The sequence below is a fragment of the Bos indicus genome, chromosome 16 (genome assembly GCF_029378745.1).
Source record: "Bos indicus isolate NIAB-ARS_2022 breed Sahiwal x Tharparkar chromosome 16, NIAB-ARS_B.indTharparkar_mat_pri_1.0, whole genome shotgun sequence".
Taxonomy (NCBI): Eukaryota; Metazoa; Chordata; class Mammalia; order Artiodactyla; family Bovidae; genus Bos; species Bos indicus.
Window position 1 is genome coordinate 1,475,644 of NC_091775.1, and position 18,893 is coordinate 1,494,536.

Genomic DNA, 18,893 nt, shown 5'->3' on the forward strand with positions numbered 1-18,893 from the left:
CTACACCATTGTGGGTCTGCACACTCACTTTGCCATAGCAACCTCAGCAAGTGTTTATAGCAGCCTGTCGCCCCGGCTGGAAAACAGCAGCTGCTGCGGCTCACCCGCCACACCCGTGCCGCCTGGGCCTCAGAGCAGTGGGCACCACCCCCCCCAACCCGAGGTGTGGCGGGGCCGTGGGAAATGGCAGAGCCAGGGCAGCATGGGATCCAGATGTGCAGCTGTGTCCGACTCTGCAACCCCATGGACTATAGCCTTCCAGGCTCCTCTGTCCGTGGAACCTTCCAGGCAAGAACGCTGGAGTGGGTTGCCATTTCCTTCTCCAGGGGACCTTCCTGACCCAGGGATCGAACCCGAGGCTCCTGCGTCTCCTGCACTGGCAGGAACCCACTATGTCACCTAGGAAGGCCTCAGATGTGCCAAGGAGTGGTAATATCCTGAGAACCTGAAGTGAGGGGTGGGTGTCTTTCCTGCCTATTTCTTCTCTTTCCCCTGGGCATCACCCCATCTCTTATCTCCTGCAAAGTCGGAACCAAAGTGCAGAGGGTGCTTAGCTGCACATGAACCCAAAGGGGTCCGGGTTCTGAACCTCATGAGGCAGCTTGTTTGAACTTTCTAAATAAATCCTGGCTTCTGTTGCAGCCTATTCAGGGAGGTCCTCTCAAGTCTCTCAAGGACTCACAGGACAGAGGCTTCCCTTGAGAAGATCATGGGTCTCTCTGGGAACAAGGCTGCCCTGAGATGAACAGAAGCAAAGATCAACATTCTGGAAGGACTAAAGGAGGGGGAGATGGGACAAGACCCTTGTGTGACTCCCCTGTCAGCCTGGATCCGAGGACGGTGTTGGGCCTGGGCCTCCGCTGGGAGCCTCGGTTGCTTTATCTTGGTGTCGCTGGAGATTCTCACAAGGTTGTAAACTCTGCATCCTTCTCAAGTGTGGTACCCAGACCAGCAGCAGCATCCGCTTGTCAGGGAGCTTGTTTCAACGCACATCCTCAGACTTCCTGAACCAGCAACTGTGGGAACCCTCCCAGAAGTCTTTTTTTTTTTTTTTAAATTTATTTGCAGGGAAACAATGGAAACACAGACGTAGAGAACAGACCCATGGCCCCGGGGTCAAGGAGAAAGGAGTGGGTGGAATGTATGGAGAGAGTAACATGAAAACCTACACTATCATGTGTAAAATAGACAGCCAGTAGGAATTTGCTCTAAGACCCAGGGAACTCAAAGCGGGGCTTTGCGACTTCCTGGGAGTCTTGATGTTCACGCAGGTTTCAGAACCGCTGCTCCAAGGCACAAGTGCAAGAAAGTATGATCTGCCCAATTTCAGAAGCCCCACCCTGACTTAGCAGCTCCTATCTATACAGTGTATAAGCAAAGAAGAGTGAACCTGGGTGGTGAGGTGACTTATTCAGGGGTGCTCCCGGATCTCTGTCCTGATACATGCCATCTTCTCGGCGTGGAGCCCTTGCCCGTTTGTCCGGAGCTTCCGGGATCTAGCTGGGCTGAGAGGTCTGGATTAGACAGGGCCGGGGGTGGCTGTCTATACTGGGAAGACTGTCATGAAGCAGACGGAGGCAACAGGAGTGCCACGCAGGCAGTGTGGTGCTCCGGGGCACACAGGAATGTTGTTTTGCTTCCTCTCCTCCTGAGCCCCTGGGACAGCTGCCCACAGCACGCCGTTTGGTGGGTGACATGTGACCTCCCTCGCACCTGAGGCTTCCACCAGAGCCTGGGGTCTAGGAGCAACGAGATGCTGACCAACTCCAATAGCCCAGGGAGACTGACCCTTCTCCCTCTCCGTAAGCATGACATGGTTCTCTTGAAATTTGTTTGTAAAAATAATACAGGATATAATCCAGCTGCTAAATAGCACTCCCCCCTTTTTCCCATGGGGCCAAAACGTGAAAAAACCACCTCAGCGCCAAGAAAGGCAGTCTGTTGCCCACGAGTCTGTGTGTCCTGGGTCTGCGAAAGCTGCTGCCCAAGGGTCTGCCTCCTGTCTGCTGACCTAGTGCAAGCAAGCTGCTCCTTGCTTAGTGTAGGAGGAAGGTGCCCTTTTAACCCATGTCCAGTGCATTTCCCACCATCTGGCCAGCACTCCTTGCATCAGACAACAGACCTTCTGGATGGGACGGTTACTCCCGCCCGAACTCAGCTCTTGTCCTCCTTCATCCACTGAAGGAGGTTACTGTTCCATCCTCTACATTTTTTTTTTTTTCCTGAGCTCCAGCTTTCTGTGAACACTCCCGTAACACCCCCTGAGTCACAGGCAGCCATAGCAGTGACCCAGGCCAGTATGACTCAGATTATTTGGAAATAGGGTATATTCCCTATGGCTCTAGGCCCAAGGGACTGCCCATTTTCATTTTGCTCTATTGGTGCTATTTTTAGGATGACTCTAGGAAGGTAACAGTGCCCTGTTAGGAACATTTCAGCTTCAGTTTCCCAACCCATGTCATGAAACTTCCTGTCTTCACCTTAACGGTTCTGGGGTCTCTGACAGGGGCTGGATCAATAGATATCAGGAGCAGAGTATCATCAGCCTTTGGCCAATTCTCGGCTTCACTGTTCAGAGAGAGCTTGTGCTCTCTGTGGGCCTGACCTCTCCCTGCCATCTGAAGGCGTCTGGCCAGAACTGGTAAGTTTTGTTCTCATTGTCATGGCATATCTTAGACAGTGCAGTCCCTTCAGGTCTGAAAGGCTTCAGTAGCGTAGCATGTTTTATCTTTTTCCAGTTTCAGGTGCAGACTATTGAGTCAATCGTACTGTGGATTCATGGTCCAGTATTATCGTGATCCATGCAAGGCCCTTCCTGTGCTGTTTCCCATATTCCACATCTTTTCCCTTCCCTCCCTGTGAGCAGCATTCTAATGTGTGTCTTTTTGTTTAAATATATCCCTTAAAATGCATATGTTTTTAATTTTTGTTAAAGTACCCTTTTTTACCTGCACTAAGCACTGTTTTTAAGATCAGCAATATTGTATGTACATCTGATCTGTGTTTCTGTTGCATGATATTCTCTGTTATCTAGCTCATGTATTTTTTCTGCCCATCAGTGGGAGAGGGGATCCCAGGTTGCCTTCAACTCTGTCACCACAAATAATGCATAGACTTAGTTTGGTCAAGTGCAAGGTGGCTCCAAGGAGGAGGGGGAAATTCTGAATCCCTGAGACCCAGGGCTTGAGGGCACCACATCTTCTCTACACAGATGCTTTGATTCTGGCACTGCATTTCTGCTACTGAATTGAAGAAGACCTTCTCAGGGTAGCTTACCTGGTGGTTCAAATGGTAAAGAATCTGCCTGTGATGCGGGAGACCTGGGTTCAATCCCTGGGTCAGGAAGATTCCCCAAGAGAAGGAAATGGCAACCCACTCCAGTTTTCTTGCCTAGGAAATCCCATGGACAGAGGAGCCTGGCGGGCTACAGTCCATGGGGTCACAAAGAGTCAGACACTTTCACTTTCTCGAAGGCTTGTGGGGAGGGAGCGGGTAAGCCAGGAGGCCTCACATAAGCCACCTCCTCACCAGTAAGTGATGTCTTCGCTTTAGGAAGGGAGTACCCACCAGAACCCAGGTCCCAGGGGCTGGCAGAGAATTAGCATCGGGTTCCAGCACCACAGGCTGCAGTGTGCCATGCTGTGGTCAGTACGGAGGCCTAGTTTTGGTGCCTCAGCCCTCCCTTGGCTTCCTGGCACCAACCTGGCTGTTGCTGGCGATGAGAGGGGGTGCCGCCCACCACCTGAACTCCCGCCAGCATCCCCTGCCCTGACCTTCTGCCCATATGCCTCCACAGGGCCTCGGAGACTGGAGGAGGGTGTGCATGCAGGTCTGCTTGGCAAGCCAGCAGGCACTAGGGCAGGGGGATGGAAGGAGAGCCCTGAACCCCAAGCAGGGTGGCTGCGTGACCCAAGTGGTGAGAACTGACACTGGTGGGCCAGCCTCTGGTCATGGGAATAAGAGGCCTGTCATGTCATGAGGATGAAGCAAAGCAGCCTCCGCGTGGTATTTAGACCTTCAGAGGAGGGCCAGCCAAGGATGTCTCATGCAGGGCAGCCTGCCCCGTGCAGGTGCTTGCCAGCTCTCATGAAAGGCCTCTTAGAGGTATGCCAGCAACGAGACAAAGAGTGAAGCTTAAGACACTGCAGGGAACTGCCCCTGCGGGAATAAGAAGAGAAGAGGTGTCTCTGTGCCTCTCCCCATCCCAGGGCTGATGCCCCGAGTGTGAGGTGATGGAGTGCAGGGAGCCCTCAGCCCCCTCCTTCAGCCTCTGAGTGGGAACTGGACATACTTGGAGTCATGCCATCCGGAGCCAAGGGCATTCTGGCCGGGGCATATGTATGTGGGGGCAGGGCTGGAGTGGAGGGTGTCAGCCCCTCATAAGCTGTGACCTACTGCTGTGGTTGCCCAGGAAGCTGAAAGAGGTAAGGAGGTGTTTCCCTGAGGTGTGGTAGAGCCTTTAGGGGCTCTGGGCCATATAGATTTATATGGGCTTCTCGTCAAGCTTTAGGTAGTAAATCTGTAGCTTTGTTTCCTTTTTCGTAGAGGATTGACCTTGTACTTGAGGCTTTGGATTCAGGCTAGGACACAAATCCTCGTTCTCAGAATCTGTATTTCCCTCCTATAAAATGGCTTGCCCTCCTTACAAGGCTGTTAATGAAGATTCAGAGAAACAATATGTGGAATAATGAGAATAACTATGTATGGACCAACCACTACATAACAGCTGCTATGCTAGGCTGCTGTTTATGTATCAGTAATAACATGTGTGTACTTACATGAATCATTTCTCTCTGAATGGGAAAGGGTGGGCCTGAAGCAGATTTCGTGCTCAGTTTGGCGCGTTATAAGGTGTCTCGATCCTGTTCCTGTGCCACCCCCATCTTAGCGGCCGCCGGCAGCCCAGAGGCTGGAGCTGAGCTCCTTACCATTCCCGGCAGGTCTCGCTGCGGTCGCCAGCCTGCAGCCTGGGCCCGCGGCCCCCTGCCATTTCCTTTCTCCTGTTTGCATTCATTCTTCATTTCCCATGCATCACGCCAGATTCATTAGCAGCCTTTGGCAGTGGAGATTCAGGGAGTGGGTTCCTTTCACATCCTCAAAATACCCTACTCTGTCCCCTACATAGGAAGTTAACTTTTTCCCTCATATTCTGAGGGCACCCCAGGAAGGTTTCTACGAGTAAGGGATTTCTTGGCAAAACTGGAGGGAACAGCGTCTGACTATTGTTTATGGCTTGGTGGCTTAAGACATGGGTTTTTTTTTTTGTTTTTTTTTTTTTATCTCTGGCAGCTCCTCACTTTGGAACTTGCTGGGGAGGTTAGCTGCAAATTGAGTTATCAGGAAGTGTAGGGCGCTCTGCTTCTCAGGTATGTGTAGGAACTGGAGGGGATCTCTGATCCTCACTGTGTGGAATGTGAGGGAACTGGTTCTGAAAGAGAAAGAGCAAGTGCGAGAGTCAGTACTTCCTCTAAGTGGTGGTAAAGAACCTGTTACATATTTGTCAGAAAATGAAGAGGCCCAGATTGGAGGGGAGGAGTAGGTACAGCAAGAGGACGCACAGGAAAGGCCACTGACTTGCCGAAGAACAGGCACTTTTTAGGGCTTTGAATCTCAGCGTCTTCACCTGTAAGGTGGGAGTCACAGCCGTCCTACCTAAAACTGGTATGCCATATCCTGTCACGTGTCACGACAGGTTGCACAACAGGTGTTACAGAACTTTAGGAGGAAAAAAATTACAATGATTTAGTGGTCATGTAAGCAGTAGGATTTCTTGACCCCACAGGAAGGGAAGAAAATTCCCTCTTCTATCCCGTCATCATTAGGCTGGCAAAATGCTAGAAACGGGGAGTGAGAACATGCCTTACCCAGAAAGCCCCAAGCAGCATGACTAATCCTGACTTGACGGGAGGCAGTGGCCTCCCGGACATCAGAGCGTTGCGCCCGGGGCTGAGGCTGCGTGAACACTTACCGGTCGTCCTTTGCCAGTTGCCTAATAAGGGTAGGGGCTAGGCAAGCTCAGCCACAGAGAGAGAGCAGTATTGGCTCTGGCTCCTGCAATGCCTCCAAATTCCAGAAGCACTTTCGCAGAGAGCCCGGCTTAAAAAGGGATCCCAGACGGGCAGCACCCCTTGCCTTTGTGCCAGCAGCTTCGTGCCTGGCCTGTGTGTGTCTCAAGGGCGGCCTGAAGCAGACCAGATTCACCCTTTTCTACCTGCCGCACGTGTTCTGACCTTAACTGGCCTTTTCGCATTGGTTGTCTGTGTGAGTGGAAGACTCTGGTCTCTTCAGGCTGCCCCTCCTTCTCTAGAGGCCCAAGGCTGCACTGCAGTAGTTGTTCCGTTGCCAAGTCACGGCCAACTCCTGCCACCCATGGACTGCAGCACACCAGGCTCCTCTGTCCTCCAGCATCTCCCAGAGTTTGCTCAAATTCACGTCACTGAGTCACTGATGCTATCTAACCAACTCATCCTCTGCCACACCCTTCTCCTTTTGCCTTCAATCCTTCTCAGCATCAGGGTCTTTACCAATGACCCGCTCTTCACATCAGTGGCCAAGGGATTATAGCTTCAGCATTAGTCCTTCCAATGAATACTCAGGGTTGATTTCCTTTAGGATTGACTGGCTTGATCTCCTTTCAGTCCAATGGACTCTCAAGAGTCTTTACAACATCACAATTTGAAAGCATTGGTTCTTCAGCACCCAGTCTTCTTTATGGTCCAACTCTCACACCTACATGCCTGCTGGAAAGACCATACCTTTGACTTTACATACAGACCTTTGTTGGCAAAGTGACATCTCCACTTTTAATGTGCTAATTTCATGGCTGCAGTCACCATCCGCTGTGACTTTGGAGCCCAAGAAAAGAAAATCTGTCACTGCTTCCACGTTTTCCCCTTCTATTCACCATGAAGTGATGGAACTGGATACCACGATCTTAGTTTTTTGAATGTTGTTTCAAGCCAGGTTTTTCACTCTCATCAAGAGGCTCATTAGTTCCTCCTCACTTTCTGCTGTTAAAGTGGTATCATCTGCATATCTGAGTTTATTGATATTTCTCCTGGCAATCTTGATTCCAACTTGTGATTCATCCAGCCTGATATTTCCCATTATGTACTCTGCTGCTGCTGCTAAGTCACGTCAGTCGTGTCCGACTCTGTGCGATCCCATAGATGGCAGCCCACCAGGCTCCCCCGTCCCTGGGATTTTCCAGGCAAGAACATTGGAGTGGGTTGCCGTTTCCTTCCCCAATGCATGAAAGTGAAAAGTGAAAGTGAAGTCGCTCAGTCGTGTCCAACCCTTAGCAACCCCAAGGACTGCAGCCTACCAGGGTCCTCCATCCATGGGATTTTCCAGGCAAGAGTACTGGAGTGGGGTGCCATTGCCTTCTCCATGATGTACTCTACATATAAGTTAAATAAGCAAGGTGGCCACAGGACAGGAAAATGTCAGTTTTTCATTCCAATCCCAAAGAAAGGCAATGTCAAGAATGGTCAAACTACCACACAATTGCACTCATTTCACACACTAGCAAAGTAACACAATTCTTCAAGCTAGGCTTCAACATTACATGAACCGAGCTGAATTTAGAAAAAGCAGAGGAACCAGAGAGCAAATTGCCAACATCCATTGGATGATAGAAAAAGCAAGAGAATTCTAGAAAAATATATACTTCTGCTTCACTGACCATGCTAAAGCCTTTGACTCTGTGGATCACAACAAACTGTGGAAAATTTTTAAAGAGATGGGAATACCAGACCACCTTACCTGTCTCCTGAGAAACCTGTATGTGAGTCAAGAAGCAAGAGTTAGAACCAGACATGGAACAACAGACTGGTTCCAAATCGGGAAAGGATTACATCAAGGATGTATATTGTCACCCTGTTTATTTAAGTTCTATGTAGATTACATCACGCAAAATGCCAGGCTGGATGAAGCACAAGCTCAGTCAAAATTGCCAGGAGAAATATCAATAACCTCAGATACTCAGATGACACCACCCTTATTGCAGAAAACAAAGAGGAGCTAAAGAGCCCTTTGATGAGTGAAAGAGGAGAGTGAAAAAGCTGACTTAAAGCTCAACATTCAAAAAACTAAGATCATGACATCCAGTCCCATCACTTCATGGCAAATAGATGGAGCAACAGTGGAAACAGTGACAGATTTTATTTTCTTGGACTCCAAAATCACTGCAGATGGTGACTGCAGCCATGAAATTAAAAGACACTTGCTCCTTGGAAGAAAAGCTGTGACAAATCTAGACAGCATACTAAAAAGCAGAGACATCACTTTGCTAACAAAGGTCCATCTAGTCAAAGCTATGGTTTTTCCAATTGTTATATATGGATGTGAGAGTTGAACCATAAAGAAGACTGAATGCCGAAGAATTGATGCTTTTGCACTGTGGTGTTGGAGAAGACTCTTGAGAGTTCCTTGAACAACGAGGAGATCAAACCAGTCAATCCCAAAGGAAATCAATCCTGAATATTCATTGGAAGGATTGATGCTGAAGCTGAAGCTCCAGTACTTTGGCTACCTGATGCAAAGAGCCGACTCATTGGAAAAGACCCTGATGCCAGGAAAGATTGAAGGCAGGAGGAGAAGGGGATGACTGAGGATGAAATGGTTGGATGGCATCACCAACTCAATAGAAATGAATTTGAGCACACTCCAGGAGATGGTGAAAGACAGGGAAACCTGGCGTGCTGCAGTCCATGGGGTTGCAAAGAGTTGGACATGACTGAGCAGCTGAACATCAACAACAAAGCAAGGTGACAGTTTGCAGCCTTGTCATACTCCTTTCCCAGTTTTAAAACTGTCAACTTTTCCATGTCTGGTTCTAACTGTTGCTTCTTGACCCACATGCAAGTTTCTCAGGAGACAAGTAAGGTGGTCTGATACGCCCATCTCTTTAAGAATTTTCCACATTTGTTGTGGTCCATACAGTCAAAGGCTTTAGTGTAGTCAATGAAGCACAAGTAGATGCTTTTCTGGAATTCTCTTGCTTAGTCCATGATCCAATTAATGTTGGCAATGTGATCTCTGGTTCCTCTGCCTTTTCTAAATCCAGCTTGTACATCTGGAAGTTCACAGTTCACATACTGCTGAAGCCCAGCTTGAAGGAGTTGGGGCATAACCTTTCTAACATATGAAGTGAGTGCAATTGTACAGTAGTTTGAACATTCTTTGGCATTGCCCTTCATTGAGATTGGAATGAAAACTGACCTTTTCTGGTCCTGTGGCCACTGCTTTCCAAATTTGCTGGCATATTGAGTGCAGCACTTTCACAGCATCATCTTTTAGGATTTTCCATAGCTCAGCTGGAATTCTGTTGCCTCCACTAGCTTTGTTCATAGTAATGCTTCCTAAGGCCCACTTGACTTCACACTGCAGGGTGTCTGGCTCTGGGTAAGTGGCCTCACCATCATGGTTATCATTAAGACCTTTTTAATATACTGTATTCTTGCCACCTCTTTTTAATCTCTTCAGCTTCTGTTAGCTTCTTACTGTTTCTGTTCTTTGTCATGCCCCTCCTTGCATGATGTCGCTAATGTTCTTAAGGAGATCTCTAGTCTTCCCCATTCTATTGTTTTTCTCTATTTCTTGGCACTGTTCATTTAAGAAGGCCCTTTTATCTCTCCTTGCTTTCCTTTGAACTCTGTATTCAGTTGGATATATCTTTCTCTTTATCTTTTGCTTTTCTCTTCTCTTCTTTTCTTAGCTATTTGTAAGGCCTCTCAGACAACCATTTTGCCTTCTTGCATTTCTTTTTCTTGGGGATGGTTTTGGTCACTGCCTCCTGTACAGTGTTACAAACCTCTGTCCGTAGTTCTTCAGGCACTTTGTCTACCAGCTCTAATCCCTTGAATTGATTTGTCACCTCCACTGTATAATTATAAGGGATTTGATTTAGGTCATATATGAATGGCCTAGTAGTTTTCCGTGTTTTCTTTAATTTAAGCCTGGAATTTGCAATACGGAGCTCATGATCTGAGCCACAGTCAGCTCCGGGTCTTGTTTTATAGAGCTTTTCCATCTTTGGCTGCAAAGAACATGATCAGTCTGATTGTGGTATTGACCATCAGGTGATATCCATGTGTAGAGTCATCTGTTGTATTGTTGAAAAAGGGTGTTTGCTATGACCAGTGTATTCTCTTGACAAAACTCTGTTAGCCTTTGCTGTGATTCATATTGTACTCTAAGGCCAAACTTGCCTGTTATTCTGGATATCTCTTGACTTCCTACTTTTGCATTCCAATCCCCTGTGATGAATAAGGACATCTTTTTTCAGTGTTAGTTCTAGAAGACAGTGTAGGTCTTCACAGAACCAGTCAACTTCAGCTTCTTCAGCATCGGTGGTTGGGGCATAGACTTGGATTACTCTGATGTTGAATGGTTTGCCTTGAAAATGAACCAAGATCATTCTGTTGTTTTTGAGGCTGCACCTAGGTACTGCATTTCAGACTCTTTTGTTGACTATGAGGGCTACTCCATTTCTTCTAAGGGATTCTTGCCCACAGTAGGAGATAAAATGGTCATCTAAATTAAATTTGCCCATTCCCATCCATTTTAGTTCACTGATTTCTAAGATGTTAATGTTCAATCTTACCATCTCCTGTTTGACAATGTTCAAACTTGATTCATGGATGTAACATTCCAGGTTCCTATGCAGTACTGTTCTTTACAGCATCAAACTTTACTTTCACCTCCAGATGCATCCACAGCTGAGCATCATTTCTGCTTTGGCCTAGCTGCTTCATTCTTCCTGAAGCTATGAGTAATTGCCCTCCACTCTTCCCCAGTAGCATATTGGACACCCTCTGACATGGGGGGCTCATCTTCCCATGTCATATCTTTTTGCCTTTTCATACTCTTCATAGGGTTTTTGCGGCAGGAATACTGAAGTAGGTTGCCATTTCCTCTTCCTGTGGACCAAGTTTTGTCAGAACTCTTCACTATGACCTGTCTGTCTTGGGTGGCCCTGCACTGCATAACTTACAGCTTCATTCAGTTATGCAAACCCCTTTACCATGACAAGGCTGTGATCCATGAAGTGGTTTTTGCTAATGGTTATAACCTAGATAATGGTTATTGCTAATGATGCTGCTTGGAATTTTCCACTTGTTTGGGGGGTGAGGGAGTTTGCTCTCACAAGAAAAGATGGAGGGGCACATGGGGATTATTGCTTTTCTGCTTAAAGGACTAGATAACAAAAGTTCATTAAGATCAAATTAACCTTTTCACATCACTTGACTGTCCTATACAGGACACTGGTCATCTTTCTTTTTTTTTTTTTTTTTTGGTCATCTTTCATCTAAGATTTCCAGGTACTATTTCTATTTATAATGCCATTCATTTATCAATTTCTTCTCCCAGATAAAGGTGGGAGGAACTGAGCCCTAAAAAAAACTGAGCTCTAAGAAAGCTAAGTGACTTGTTCCAAAGGTTCTTGGGAAGATGGTAAATCTGGTTCTGAATCTACTATGAGTTATTCAGCCAAAAAAATTAGCTGAATGCCTGCTTTGTGTAGGTGATTGTCTGGGCACTGGGGAGAAAGCATTGAGCAAGACACATGAAAAATCTCTGCCTTCGTGAAACAGCCATGGCAGTAGGTGGTAGAGATAAAGAAAAAAAAAGGTTATAATTTCCAGTTAAGCTGTCAATCAGCACTGCCCTCAACATCCTCTCCAAAGGTTAAGGAGTTCCACTTAAGGGTCAAATGGGCTTCTTGCTGCTGTAGCCCTTCCCAAGGCTTCCAGGCTTGGAGAAGAAACCGAATTGGAGAGAAATGTCCGTGGTACTGCCTGTCCCGGTGCCAGGAGGATTGAGAGGAGTGTGATACACTGCCTCAGCTTCTCTTCTGTCCCCTAGGAATGTCACCTAAAAAGAAAAGGGAGCATGATATTTGAAAAACAATAGCAACAAGAACAAAACAAAACGCTGCTTGTATAACCCTTTATAAGTCAGGGTAGCACTAGAAATTCACAGTAGAAGGAGTAAGCTGCGGGCATCCTGGGAGAGGGAGGGGTGTAACCGCCTCCATCCCCGCGGAATCTACTAAGAACAGTGCTGATTAGAATTAGTAAGAACTTTGGCCACATGTGATTTTTGGGAATTAATATAGTAGTCAAGCCCTTATCTGATGACCCTTGTACTTCCTGTTCATCGTCTAGAAGCAAGGACGTCATCCACGTATAAAAGAGGGGCTGACCAGGGCTGGGACCTCAATGCTTTGGCGCCGTGTTCAGAAAGATCCCCTTGGCATTTAAGTGGCTGGTGTGTGGTGGTCCTCTTGCCTGAAGCTGAGGACAGGGCTTAGGCTTTTTCTCTCCTTCATCCTCCCCGTTCCCACCCGTCCCTCTCTCCCTAGTCAACATGTGTGAGGTGACATATGGCTTCCCGAGAGAACTGCTGACCTGAGACCCTCCGTTGTCACTCATACACAAGCTGACTTTGCTCCCCTACTGACCTTGTTATGGCCCTAGGCTCTGGCTGAATTGATAGCTGTCATATTCCTGCAATCCCAGAGAAACTTGAACACTCACGGGCTTCAAACTATCTTTCTTCCTCAGAGGTCTTTCTGTTCCCATTATGTATAAATGTTCCACCCTGCATCGCCTACTGCTGGAGGGTTTTACTCATCCTTTTCTCCCCAAAGCTTTTTAGACTCCAAGATCTGAACGTAGTACCTGATCTATTGACAACTGCAATATTTCTATACAGAAATATATACAACTGCAGAATTTCTATACAGTGTCAGGCCAAGTGTTCTCAGGGGCTGCAGGGGATGTGGCCGTCTTCTCCCAGGTTGCCCTCCTGGTTTGTACATGGGTGTGTTAGGAATGTGGTAGGGTGCAGGGTTTGGAGGAGGGTGGCAGACTGGCAGGCTACCCTCCAGATCACTCTGGTCTGGACTCCTTTCCTGATCTCTTCTCACCTCTTAGAGGTAAGATTAAAACATTCTAAGATTAAAAGAGACTAAAACATTCTGTTGCAGGGCCCTCAAATAGACAGGGAGAGCCATTAGAGGTCATATAACCCGTTAGTTCCAAGTTTCTCCAGTTGTGGGGTTTGTGTTGCTTGGTTTAGCAGAGGTGAGGTGTGAAGGCTGGGGTGTATCTGAAGTTATTTCTCTACATTGGAGTTTACAGGCTGCTGAGGGGCCCCCAGGGAAGAAGGGGCCTCTCCTAAGTCAGTCCGCTCAGCTTAGGCCTGAGCTATCAGTTCAGCTCAGGTATCAACTGTCACCTAAACGCTTGTGCTAGAATGAGTACCTCTTGTCCTTGCTGTTGCTGGATCCCATGCTGTTCTAATTGTTTCTTTATGTCTGCCTTTGAATCTTTATTCCAGAGACCCAGTTGTCACCGGTTTCCAGGGAGCCCTCCTCGTTCTCCTCTCCTGCCACCTCTCTGCCACTGCAGTTGCTGGTTGTTGCTAAGGTTGCCTCCATGGTAACATGCACATCCTGTTTATCCCGCCATCTGGGAAAGTTGGTCTAAACTAGGAACCTACCTACCCTGGACAACTGCTTCCATCACCACCTGGGGACACCAGTCATCGTAACACGTGGTCCGGCTCACACTCAGTTCCCCCCTCCTCTTCCTCCTTTGGCTGACAAGCTTCATACACAAGAAAGGACCTGGACCACAGGCTGCTGCTCTGAAGCTTCCTGCACAAGATTTAGTCAGTCTTAATCGCATCTGGACTCTCAGAGAAGAAAGAAGTAAGAAGTGAGGAAGAGAAACGAGAGACCCTGAATCAGTGGAAGGGAGAGTTCACATTTTCTCTGTTGAGGGGCTTGGTAACAGCAGGCAAAATGACGAACCCAACAGAACACACCTTGCCGTCCAACTCGATACTTGAGAGCCGTGAAGGGGAGTTTGGCTGCACAGTGATGGACCTGAGGAAGCTGATGGAGCTGCGCTCAAGTGATGCAATAGACCAGATCAACGTCCACTACGGAGGAGTGATGAACCTCTGCAGTAGACTGAAAACCAACCCTGTGGAAGGTAAAGGCCACGCCAGGGGTGGGGGATTGGAGCAAGGCGGCCTGTGTTCTGTCTGCGTCTAGAGAAGGAATGTTTCTGGAAACCTTGCTGCTATATCTGTGCAGGCAAAGTACAGTCTCCATAGCACTGAAAAGATGTCAGGCTGTGGAGAGAAACATTATTTCTTTCCCAGAGATGAGGTTTAGTGACTGTGGTATTCTCTGAAGATCATTCTTTCCTTCTCTTGTACAGAAGGGGGAATGTCTCTTATAAATGTTTATGTTAGAGGTGTGTTTATCAGTAAATAATCAAGTCCCTAACTCAGTATCAGTCTTTGATTGCAAAGGGTTGAAGATATGATTCTTCCCTACCCTGATCTTACAGTATAATAGGAAGAAGAGTGGATGAGTCCGTCTACCTAATGTAGTACTTCTCTATGGTACACAGTTAGAAACAGGGTGGAAAATCAAAATGTAGAGAGTTTACCCACCATATCTTTGGGTTACTCAGTTTTCTTTCAGGAAATTATTGATGACTTTTTCAACCCTGTCTGATGTATTTTTAGTATAGTTCTTCTTAATCTATTCTCTAAAGAAAATGAAAAATCCAGCTTCATGCTTACCTGGCTCAGCCCAATTGCCCAGTGAGCCATGGTAATTTTATTTCGTTGAAATGGAGATATTACTAGAGAAATCTTATTTGCTTCTTTCTGCCTAGTTTCAGCATCTCTGTTACGGGTCCTTGCTTGGCCCTATCAGTCAGGCAGGCCTTGATTGAGTAGCTTGAGGTGAAGCAAAGATCTTGTCCTTGAGATGCCTTCAGCCTCTTGAGGTATACCATTTCTGACCCTTTCTTGGAAGCCACATCATATTTTTTGCCAGTTCTAAGAAGTTGTGACCCCTAGCCAGTGTTATAAATTAGTGACTTGGAGTCCAGACTCTATGATTAAAAGGAAAAAGGGAGAAATTTTTATCTAGATATCTGTCCATTGCCCATGTTTTATTTTCTTTACCAGCAGGGAGAGCTGCCTTACATGGTCTCTGTACTTCTAGAGTTCACTTTCTTATCTTGTAGGCTTTGAGTTCAGTACTGGCTCTACCATTTACTAGCTGAATAACATTGAATAGTTTACTCATTCTCCGTAAGTAAAAATCATTTTCTTGTTTGCAAATGATATTAATACTTAGTCTATAGAGTTATTGGGATTAAATAATGTATGTACAATGCGTATTCTAATAATGGGTGTTCAATAAATTAGTTGTCTCACATTAAAACAGAGCCCATGCGTCTGATGATATTTGCCAGGATATGAGAGCCCATGGAGTGCAGGGTGTTATTCATCTGTCAGGCTGCTGCAGTCCACCTGCTGCCACTGTCCATTCTCTGCATTCACCATCGATGTCAAAAGAAGCTGCTCTCGTGCGGCTCAGTCGTTGCCGTCTGTCCAGTTTCTCATGACTGCCCTTTGGGTAATGCCTTCTTCTTGTCAGCTGGATTTCTTTATTTTGCCACTTTCACAGTGGCTACTCCTATGTTTTCACTGAGATAATGCAGTACTTCAGGAACACTCCTCAGAATTTAAGCAGGATCTTCCTTTCCCTCTTCCTGTTACGTTCTTTTCCCTTGGCTCAGTTGCTTCCTTCACAAAGTGAAACTCCAAATAAACTGGAACCTGAGAAACTTCCAAGAGCAGAGTCCAGACTTTCCTCCCAATTTCCCAGCCCCTTTCTCATAGCTGCTACTGTGTACTTCTAGTTCCCAGAGAGCTCCCATTCCCAAAGGCCAACATACATGTTCTTTCATGTCAGAATCAGATATCAAATGCTTAGATTCTCTCCCAACCCCAGTTGTAGACCTGTAGTTGGAAGTCGCCTTCTGGTGTCAGGGGCTTCTGTTGCCGCAGACCCTGGCCACGCCAGGACCCCTGCCACCGGCACAGCTGTCCACTGCCATTCCCCTGCTTCCTTGGATCGCAAACATGTGTCCTGATGGTTTTCAGTATTACAACTTACCATTGGGCTGGTCCTGGAGCTGGGAAGCAGGCTGTCAGAAACAACTTTTCCATGAGTGATTTTTAGCGCTCAGGGCCAACAGTGACTCGCTCATGTGTGAGAAGGGTAAAGGGGTAAGAAAAGAAGCCACAGAAGAGCTATGACACGGGACTCTCTCCCCAGACAGAGGTGATGCTGCACGGTTTGTTTGGACAGGCTGAGAAAAGAGTGTCAGTATCCAGGTGCCAGAAAAAGCCAGCCAGTGCACAGAGAGCACACGAGGGCGCCTGACAGCCGAGCACAGCTTTGTCGCCTGTGGTAGGTCCCTGCAGGCTGATAATAACATAAAGAAGTTTTCCCAGTGCTTGAATTCCGCTGATTGATTGGGAAGATCGTTCCCTAGAATATGACCCTTCCCCTTTATTTTCTGTTGGATTGATAGTATCTTTAGGATAGATTGTTTTACACCATAGCTACTAAGGGACCTTATGCAACTTGCAGTTTATAACTTTTCTGACACTAACATAGTTTTATTTCTCTCTCTCTCTCTCGTTGAGTGATCTCAACAGACCAAAAAAATTAAATGACTTGCCTAAAGTCTTACCACAGGGTAGAACTTGATGGAATAATTCGTGTTTTCTGACTTACAGACCATTAATGCTCTGCTGCCTCTTCAGCTAGAGCAGCAACACAGAGAGTCTCAGAAGCACAGATAGTTTTACAATTTGTTTTATATTCTGGTACCTGATAAAATGCCTAACTGTGACCCGATACTAATATGCATTTAATATTGGCTTGTGTTCCTTGAGGAGGAGGCAATGGCACTCCACTCTAGTACTGTTGCCTGGAAAATCCCATGGATGGAGGAGCCTGGTAGGCTGCAGTCCATGGGGTCGCTAAGAGTCCAGTGACTAGTTGGAACAAGAGGCGGTGCCCCAGTGGCTAAGAGTTGGTTACATCTGAGATGACATGGAGGTGCTCAGACCCCTCAGCACTCATCAGTGAGCAGACGAGGCTCAGCAGAGAGGCAGAGCTGATTGTGTCGGTTGGGTAAACGGCTGCATTGTGTGTGTGTGTGTGCTCAGTCGTTCAGTCGTGTCTGACTCCCATGGACTGTAGCCCGCCGGGCTCCTCTGTCTGTGGAATGTTTCATGCAAGAACACTGGAGTGAGTTGCCATTTCCTCCTCCAGAGAATCTCCCTACCCAGGGATCAAATGCACACCTGCCGCACTGCAGGCAGATTCTTCACCGCCGAGCCGTTGGGGAGGCCCTAAGAGGTGTGTAACCTGAGGTTTATCAGCAAGAAAAACCTGACCTTTTTGCACTGATGGGATCTTTTCAGTTTGCTCCTTTCCTCATTCCAGTTTCTCTCTCTCTTTTCACTGCCGCTTGGTTCCCGATTCCATCCCCACCCTCAGATTTTTCAGTCCTCAAAGAGCCGGATGATACCCACTGGAAGGTAGCCTTTTATCTTCTGATTAATTTTCCATGCTATCTCCTGGCTTCCAAGAGCAAGAAAAACCTGTGTGAATCTGAACTGAGAAAACTGATAGCGGAAGAATTGATGCTTTTGAACTGTGGTGTTGGAGAAGACACTTGAGAGTCCCTTGGACTGCAAGGAGATCCAACCAGTCCATTCTGAAGGAGATCAGCCCTGGGATTTCTTTGGAAGGAATGATGCTAAAGCTGAAACTCCAGTACTTTGGCCACCTCATGCAAAGAGTTGACTCATTGGAAAAGACTCTGATGCTGGGAGGGATTGGGGGCAGGAGGAGAAGGGGATGACGGAGGATGAGATGGCTGGATGGCATCACCGACTCGATGGACATGAGTTTGAGTGAACTCCGGGAGTTGGTGATGGACGGAGGCCTGGTGTGCTGCGATTCATGGGGTCGCAAAGAGTCGGACACGACTGAGTGACGGAACTGAACTGAACTGAGGGGAAGAAAGAAGACACGACTGAGCGACAGAACTGAACTGAACTGAGGGGAAGAAAGAAGACACGACTGAGCGACGGAACTGAACTGAACTGAGGGGAAGAAAGAAGACACGACTGAGCTACGGAACTGAACTGAACTGAGGGGAAGAAAGAAGACACGACTGAGCGACGGACCTGAACTGAACTGAGGGGAAGAAAGCAGTCTTTTCCTTAGTCTCCCTTGCTGTGCAGGAAGAAGAGAAGATCTGGATGAGAGATTCTTCGGTGCAGATAGAAAGTTGTATGAATTCTCCTTCCCCACAGAACCTTTCCACATGGGTCCTCAGCTGTGTTACCCTTTTTCAGAGAAAGAATGATGTTTTCTGAGGAGGTGCTATGCCAATCTTAGGGGAGTCAGGGGACCTGGGCCCAGATCAGAAAGGGCAGAGAAGGGGAGCCTTGACTAAACATTGAATAATTACCTGTGGGCTTCCTTCAGAAAGCTAAAGGCTATTTATATTGAATTTGGATCAAGAAGAACGTTGTTGGGAGTTTCTATTTCATCTTTCCTCTACATCCTGCTGTTTCTTTTCTCCTCTGCAGAGCTGAGGTATGGCTGTAGGACACAGGGATTCTAATTTCTTTTCAATGACAGTGAACAAATAGTGTCCAGCAGGTACTGGGGACACAGTGGTGAACACAACAGGGACAGTTCTTCCTTCCATAGGGCTTGACAGGCACTAAGAGAATACACAAAAATTAAGTCAACTTCAGAAATAGTGTCATAGTGCTGTGATGGTATTCTGGGGACCTGGAGGGGAGGACAGGTGGGCTTAGGAGTTGGAGATAGGACTCCTCGATCATGTGACTGTCTAGGGAAGCTCTGGCCTGGCTGTGCTCTAGGGTAATTGCTACCACTTACTAAACGTTCCTGGCGTAATTATTGAGCAGCTACTTGGTTTGGGAAGCTGAGATTCTTTGGGGAGTAAATGGCAGGA

The 18,893-nt window shown here is 47.2% G+C and overlaps 1 protein-coding gene across 5 annotated transcripts in view; it reads left to right on the top strand.

The window, feature by feature from the left end:
- The window catches only part of ATP2B4 (ATPase plasma membrane Ca2+ transporting 4), a 100,407-nt gene that overhangs the window by 34,407 nt on the left and 47,107 nt on the right, over nucleotides 1-18,893 (top strand). For all 5 annotated transcript variants that reach the window (XM_070767734.1, XM_070767732.1, XM_070767733.1 and 2 more), the window contains exon 2: nucleotides 13,348-14,006. In XM_070767734.1, coding sequence (XP_070623835.1) covers nucleotides 13,814-14,006 — 193 coding nt within the window. In that variant the 5' untranslated portion in view covers nucleotides 13,348-13,813. The remainder of the gene's footprint in view (nucleotides 1-13,347; nucleotides 14,007-18,893) is intronic.